Source organism: Mytilus trossulus, chromosome 9 (assembly GCF_036588685.1).
Source record: "Mytilus trossulus isolate FHL-02 chromosome 9, PNRI_Mtr1.1.1.hap1, whole genome shotgun sequence".
Lineage (NCBI taxonomy): Eukaryota > Metazoa > Mollusca > Bivalvia > Mytilida > Mytilidae > Mytilus > Mytilus trossulus.
The window spans coordinates 51,324,688-51,332,828 of NC_086381.1; the positions used below are offsets into that span (position 1 = coordinate 51,324,688).

An 8,141-nucleotide genomic window follows, 5' to 3' on the forward strand; every position below is an offset into this window, starting at 1 on the left:
ATCAATTAAATGTATGTCGGCTATTTGCATAGTTTAATGCGACAATATACGTATTAATTACATTTAGTGTTTGAATAAATGGTCTTCGAGTGAATCTTGATATGTCTTAAAATGTGTGAAAAAATACAATCAACACTTTTTAATTATGACGTCAAACTTTTTAATTTCTGAAACACAAGTGTAAATATACAATATATCGAGGGTTAAATGCAATAACCACTTAAATGAAAAATTTGCAGTTTAGGGATTTATTGATTTTTTTAAACGTAATAGTGTTAAACATCAACTTTTTAATACAGCAAATGTATGTAATGTAAAATTTCAATTGACATGTATATCATTCTATTAACAGTTTGATATATACAATATGCCCGTATGAACTACCTTTTATTTTTTTACTTTGTAAATGTAAGATAAATATTCTTTATCAAATAGCTTGATCTGGCCATGGTAACAACAACACGGTATCTCTAGAAAGGGTGTGTTGTATTTCTTATAACAAATATTCTTTACAAAATCGTATGCAATAACACAGTACCTGGACTTAATCGTTGCATTTGCCATTTAAATTCCCTATACATTACATAATGTATTATAGCTGTTAAAAGAAGTTAATAGCAGCTGTCAATTGAGTGGATCTGGCATGACCTCATAGTATATAATTAACATTTATAGTTAAGTAAAGCAACATTGTTTTTATGTAACTTACTTTTCAGTACTGTCGACACAGTTATTGTAGAAGATGGTGGCAACGTGACATCGGAAAAGCAAAGATCCACTACAGAGTATGTAACGTTTACATTTTAGGGCATATGTTCCATCTTTAAATATATTATCATTGTTGATTTTTTAACAAATATCTCCTTTTACTTTAATTGTATGAAGCCAAAAAAATTAAAGAAATGTAATGGTCAATTTTTTTTGGCAAAAATTAACTAAAAAAAGTGCATGTTGTCGTTGTCCTAGTCAATCGAAGTACGGTATTTTGAACCCTGTACAAATAACACAAACTATAAATGTGTTTTTGTTTTACTTGATAAATGCGTATCTGTATTAGTTGCCAATTAATATCAACTACGTGCATAATACGCGTTGAGGGGTATTGAATTGTGGTGCGTCCGTCCATTCGACTCTACGTGTGTCCCAATGTCTGTGCATGTGTACGTCTGTTCGTCCGATCTTGTTAGTGCTATGATTTAAATAACTCTTGTCAGAATTTTTTTTTTCATAGTTTATATTTGCAATGCCTTAGACGAGTTCTGTAAGAGTGCCGATTAGTTGTTTTAAAAGAATAAGACCTCTTTGAAAAAAAAATGTTAATGAAGATTGTTTCGTTAGTGCTCTCATTTATACAATTCTTGCATGATATTTATGACACTTAAATCCCAGGTTTATAATTGCAATGTCTTTGAAAAGTTAGAAAAAACTTATCGACCAAACAATGTTTTAAAGAGAGAAACGCATATTGAAACATCATTTAAGCAATTGCATCGTTATCGTATTCATTATGCAATTATTTCAAGACTTTTTTTATGAAAATTATAGCATTGATTTATAACACTTGCAAGTGCATAATTCATGATCAATTTTTTAACTAAATTTGTCGAAATGTAATCATACTGCCGGAGAAAATCAAATTATTATTTATGACAAATTAACAAGTCCATTCCTTCAAAAACCCTTCCCCAATCATGAATGTCATGACATAACCTATTGGACTATTTACCGGATTTTTATTGAAATATGAAACACGACGAGTGTCACATGTAGAGCAGGATCTTTTTATCCTCCCGGAGCACCCGCGATCACCCCAATTTGTTGGTGGGTGTCGTATTGCGTAGTATGCAGTTTTCTATGTGGTGTATTGTGTTCTATTTTTAGCCATGGCGTTATCAGTTTATTTTAAATCCATGAGTCTGATTGTCTCTCTGGTATCTTTCGTTCCTCCTTTATTGTTTTATTATTTGACTTTTATTAATAAACCAAAATAAATCATGATTCAAATTGTTTATTTATCTTGTAATTAGTGCCCCTTTCAATATTTTTCTTTTGTAACAGGAAAAGTTGTTTCACACACATAGATAAACGTATTGTCCCTGAAAACATGTAAATACATGCTTAATTCAAATTCAAATCTTTCACAATGCGCCAATGTCATATTGAGTGTACTATTGCAGAACACAAAAAAGAACTTATATCGAATCTGCACCGTAGATTGGAGGCAAATACGCAATACTTTAATCGCTTTTGTAACATCAACTTGAAGTTAAATTCCTCTTTCTTTCACCCTTTTAATATTGTTTCTGGTTCTCCCGTCCGTTCGTCTGTTTGTCCGTTCCTCCTTTCATCTGTTCGTCCGTTCGTCCGTCTGTCTACTTTAGGTTAAAGTTTTTTGTCAAGGTAGTTTTTGTATAACTCTGACGTCCAATCAACTTGAAACTTAGTAAACATGTTCCCTATGGTATGACCTTTCTAATTGTAATGCCCAAATAAAGTTTAGTTTTCAATTTCACGATAACATAAAACATTGATAGTGCGAGTGGATCATCTTTGTTTTGTTGACACATTCTTGTTTTATTTCATTTTTGTCTATTTTAATTTATCCGTTGGTCATCCAAGACACCTTAAACTGCCTTAGCGATAAGTATAGATTCTACCACTGCATCGATATTACGATATTTATCCACTCGAGACAGTTAAATTTTCAAATTTAAAACCCGAGGCTTGTCCGAGCGTTTTAAAATTTAAAATTTAACTGTCGAGAATGGATAAATATCGTAATACACGAGCTTTGGTGGTAGAATTTGTTTCTTTAATGAATTTTAAACAATACGCAGGCAAAGTTATTTCTTCTTTGTGACTGATCTGCAAAAGATGTGTTCTTTCTATGTGACGTCACAATTGGAAATTCAGAGGAAATCAAGAAAATTCGACGTCATAATCGGATTTAAACCAATGAAGAACTGAGATCAAACTAACCACACGTTGATTAATTTTTTTTTATACAACGGGTACAGAAAGGGATAAATTGACGAATAATTAGAGAAACTTGTATACGAAAACAATATGACAATGTCTTTTGCGAGGTTGACTTGAGATCAATAAGATTATTTTCAAGGTCCTTTCTTGTTATGCAACTTTTGCGATTCTGGTGCATCCGTGACCTTCAAATACTTGCCTTTGGGTGTTTCCGATTAAGGAAAGTCTAGAAAAACTCTTCGGATGCAGTAAGTTTATAATAGTTTGTTTTCATTTTTACAAACACATTGTACTAATAGTATCATACATTTTCTCTTGTACAAAATAGATTGGAGTCATCATCTCAAGAGAATACGTTTTCAAGTGGTAATTATAACTTTTATCTGAAAAAAAAACAGTTAATTAAGGCAAAACAAAAATGTATGTGTTTTCAATTACATTATGAAAAAAAAATTCTTCACTTTTTAAACATTTGATGAGACAGTAAATCTCTAAAGACAAAAAAATGTGTGTGAACCGAATCTGACTCCAGTGTTATACTTGCTCTTACCGGTAATTCAACATTTTTCTATTGTTAAACGGTTTTTGGTTAATTCAGTAAATTTTGTTGCATCCTTTTACGGGAATGTTACATGTTTAGCCGTAGAACATGCTTCTAATTGACATTTAGTTGTCAGAATTCTGTGGATACAATTATTGAAACTCACTTTACATAAAATTGGATCGTTATAAACTTATTTTCAAGAATCTAGGGTTAAGGTTTAATACTAGTGTTGGCTTGAACCACACATATATTTCCAGTTGGATTAATCCTTAGTTTGTTTTTACGTTGTATTGTTTTTCTTCTCGACGGTAAAAATATAACAAAGGTCCTGTGACGCAATCTCAGTTAAGTATAGAATGCTTCTTTATGTAAATCTATTGTGGTGTTAACCGAAGATCATTCTAAAACGTACGCAAGGACGACACTTTTACAACCCTTTTTGATATAGCTGTTTTGTATCAATGGAATACTTTTGGTTGAACTCAAAATTGAAAATATCTGTCATATACTCGTATAATCATTCATTATACACTTTTGAAAATCACATAACTTCTCAAAATTTGACGAAAAGCATTTGAAAATACTACACATTAAATCACTTTTATGTAATTTTCATCTTGGTACACTGTTGATGATTTGTTTAAAAATAAACTTTATTCCTGAATTCGCGTGTATTAAAGTAATACAGGTAGTATCCTATCAATTTGAATCATATTCCACTGTATAATTTATGCTAGAAATATATGACCAGTAATAGGATATTGCACGTTGTTTATTAACTCTACAGTAATTTCAATGCAGTTCCAAAAAAAACCAACATATTGTAATCATCTACAAACACATCTTCAATTGTTATAACAATTTTGTTTGAACATTTTGTATTTTTACTTAAAACATTCTAAGTGGTTTAACTGCGTTTCCGTAAGTAAAATTAAAATAAATTTAGAACCGTACTTTTAATGGAGAACAGTTCTGAAGAATTTATAATATTTTGTATACTTTCGTATTCGGTTTGCTTGCTATTCTATGTATATATATATATTTTTAGAATGCTAAAGAAAAATGTAACGACAAAGTGAAACCAGTTTAAAACCTAGCAAATATTGTCAAATAAGAAATACATTGATTACATGTTTGGTAAACTAGAATATGTCTAAAATGGGCTACACAAATAGAATATATGTTAATTTTTGTATGATGAACCACACCTTATAATCAGATTCTTTATTGATGAAACGGATGTAAAGTTGGTCTACATTGAGACTCAAAAGGTCCAAAATCAAACATTTTTTTCATCTCATCACGATTAGACAATTGAGTTTCTAAGTAACGCCGTATCTGATCTTGTATCAATATATTTTGAATATCATGAATATTGACCCATTATAAGTAAAAATATGATCTTTAAGTTCTTCGACCACATATATTCTGTGTCAGAAACCTTTAATGTGTCAATTACTCAATCAAAATTGAAGTTAAGATCTGTATCAAGCTTGAATGTAGTGTCCATATTTGTCCAGATTGTTCAGCGTTTGACATCTAGTGTCATATCACAATCAGCACCATGGAGCCATTTATCTATGCATAGCGTTAAAAAAAACTTTGAAAATATTACGGTCAAGTACGTACCTTAATGATGAGATTTATTTGGTTTCAAGTTTGAAAAAAAGTGTATGGCGTAATGGGGAAATTGTCTTCACGACGTAAAATCCTCACTGCGATATGGCAATTTATCGATAATTTAGATGAGTCAAATAAAGCTTTTATCTTGTGTTTTTATTAAATTAAGTTGAAAAAATCATTTCAAATTAAGATACAGCTATCTCAAATATAATGCAACTGAAAGAATACATCTTATGCGTCATACTTTGTGCCTTTTTTGTTATTTAGAATGAAAGGAAATAACAGTTTTGAACTACAATATACATGTATGAATCATAATTTTATAATATTTAAGAGCACACAATAAACAAGCTTTAGATTACCTTTTTATTCTAGATACAAGTGAATACCCCATAATAGGTGAAATGATTGACAAAACCGAATTGCGAATCGTAGTAATTGGTAAAACTGGAACAGGCAAAAGCGCTACTGGAAATACAATATTGGGCACACGTAAATTCAAATCTACACTAAGCGGTTCTTCCATAACAACCGAATGCCAACTGGAAATGAACACCAGGTTCGAACGCAAAATTGCGATTGTTGACACTCCAGGACTATATGATACAGGAATGACAAATGAGCAGGTTACATTTTGTACAAAGGAGATTGTAAAATGCATAGCAATGTCTGCACCAGGACCACATGCTATCTTGCTAACGGTCAACGTTGGCCGATTTACACAGGAAGAACACGATACTGTTAAACATTTTGCAAATCATTTTGGAGAGTGCATTTACGATCACCTATTTGTTGTTTTCACAAGAGCAGATGAGCTTGAATTTAATGATCAAGACATCAAAGAGTATATCCGAAATTGTCCTAAGTCCCTTAAAGAAATTCTCGAACTTTGTCACAACAGGTATATCCCTTTTAATAATACTCTTTCCGATTCACGCCAAGAACTGCAAGTGAAAGATTTGATAGAAAAAATTGATGAGATGGTGCAAAACAATAATGGTTTTTGCTACACAAATGAAATGTATGAAGAAGCCAAAAATACATTGCAAAGACGTGAAGATGAAGTTAAGCTAAAGTTGAAAGATGAGGAACAAAGAAAAGTACAACATCTACAAGCTGAATTTGATAAAAAAGATTACAATGGTGAATGGGGAAATGGAAAAGCTTTCCAATGAAATAAAACAAATCGAGTCTGAAAAGCAAACAGTAGAGTCTCGCGAAGCACAGACAAGAGACCAGATTATTGTGTTACAAACTGAACTAAAAAATTGTAAGGAAACTGAAATAAAACGAAATAAAGAACAAGAAGAAAAACTAGAAAGACAAATACATGATTTGGAAAGAAAACAAGCAGAACAACTACAAGTACAAATTAAAAGAGATAACGAGAGTAGAGAAGCACAACGAAAGGAACAAAGAGAAAGCGAGCGACGATTTACACAACAGATACAGGATATGAATAAGCAGCACGCACGGCAATTAAGGAATCGCGAAGCGAGCCATCAAAGACAACTGGAAACATTTTCTACGCCAATAATTTACACTGGAGGAGGAGAAGGAGGAGGTGACAGGTGCTCTATTCTCTAAGAAGAAAATAAAACTGTTTTCTTTATGGTTTATTACAGATGAGATTTTGTTGACGCTCGATATAAAAATAATGAATATTTATATGAAACTAAATGCCGTTCTAAAATAATTAGTTTTCATGTCAATAATTATTTGGATTAATGAATTTCAATTTTTATTTGTGTCTGATGCTACTTACCGGCCTGGTCAATATGATTTATTCTTGAATAAAACAATGTCCATACGGTAAGTTAGTTTTACAATAAGAATTGATAAACAGAAAACAAATATTTGCCGGGTCTTGAATGAGTCTATTTTGAGATAGAAGGATTCTTAGGATGTCTGAAATTAACCTATTAAAACAAAAATGATTCTAGTCGAACATAGTATATCATATGTACCGTTCCTTGTCGCCAAAATGAATAGATTTCTATTAAAGAACTACATCATCGAGCCAATTACAATGTCCTGGATTTTCTATTACGGTACTTCACTTTCGAGAATATTTCTATTACAGTACTACACTGCATTTATAGGATTATTGAAATTATCCATCACATTAAAATGCCAGCTCTTCATAGGTATGATACGAACATTATCAATCATTATGAAATTATATAAGGTTTGTGTAAAATGGGTAATAGAAAGGAAAGGATAAAGATCCAAAGACACAATAATCTGACCAAAGTACAGAAAAAAAACAGACCAAGGCTATCTAGCTCCTACACATTTTGTATACTTGTTTAGCGAAATAGACATCAGGCTATATTTCGAAACATAAATATGAAAAAAAATTAATAAAAAAACACACACTAGACTTGCAATTAGAGGTTCATAAATTAAGACTTGTGCAAAATGCAGGTTTGATCATTTTTTGTGATATCTCAACCCCCTAAACCTATAGCCAATGTCGAATAAACAAACACCAAGCAAAACACACTGTAAAACTCATTTTAAAAGTAGTAAGAGTCAAATGTTAGAACAGGAAACAGAAGACACTAAACAAAATGACAACGATAAGCAAAAAATAACAGTGGACTACGTGTACTGGCAGTTACTGACATGCAGCTTTTAAAAAAAAAATATCACAATAACAGAATAATACTCACAGCAATGGAAACACCAGCTCCAGACTGCATTTCAACTGATTGAAAGCTTATGTCTTCATCATACTGAAATCAATCTTGCTGCAATACTTTCCGTGTTAAATCTTGATAAAATATAAGAAGATGTGGTGTGAGTGCCAATGAGACAACTCTCCATCCAAATAACAATTTAAAAAGTAAACCATTATAGGTTAAAGTACGGCCTTCAACACGGAGCCTTGGCTCACACCGAACAACAAGCTATAAAGGACCCCAACATTACTAGTGTAAAACCATTCAAACGGGAAAACCAACGGTCTAATCTATATAAACAATACGAGAAA

General features: G+C 31.7%; 1 protein-coding gene across 1 annotated transcript; it reads left to right on the plus strand.

The window, feature by feature from the left end:
• The first annotated feature begins 720 nt into the window (after window positions 1-720).
• Window positions 721-6,839, plus strand: LOC134683988 (GTPase IMAP family member 4-like). The gene is made up of 3 exons (XM_063543292.1): window positions 721-785; window positions 3,308-3,345; window positions 5,522-6,839. Exon 3 carries the CDS (start codon window positions 5,551-5,553, stop codon window positions 6,319-6,321), a length of 771 nt encoding a protein of 256 aa, XP_063399362.1. The 5' UTR covers window positions 721-785; window positions 3,308-3,345; window positions 5,522-5,550; the 3' UTR covers window positions 6,322-6,839.
• The last annotated feature ends 1,302 nt before the right edge of the window (window positions 6,840-8,141 follow it).

Bases quoted from the DNA above. Each gene is read 5' to 3' on its own strand.
- LOC134683988 (XM_063543292.1), top strand. From the start codon at position 5,551: ATGATTGACAAAACCGAATTGCGAATCGTAGTAATTGGTAAAACTGGA.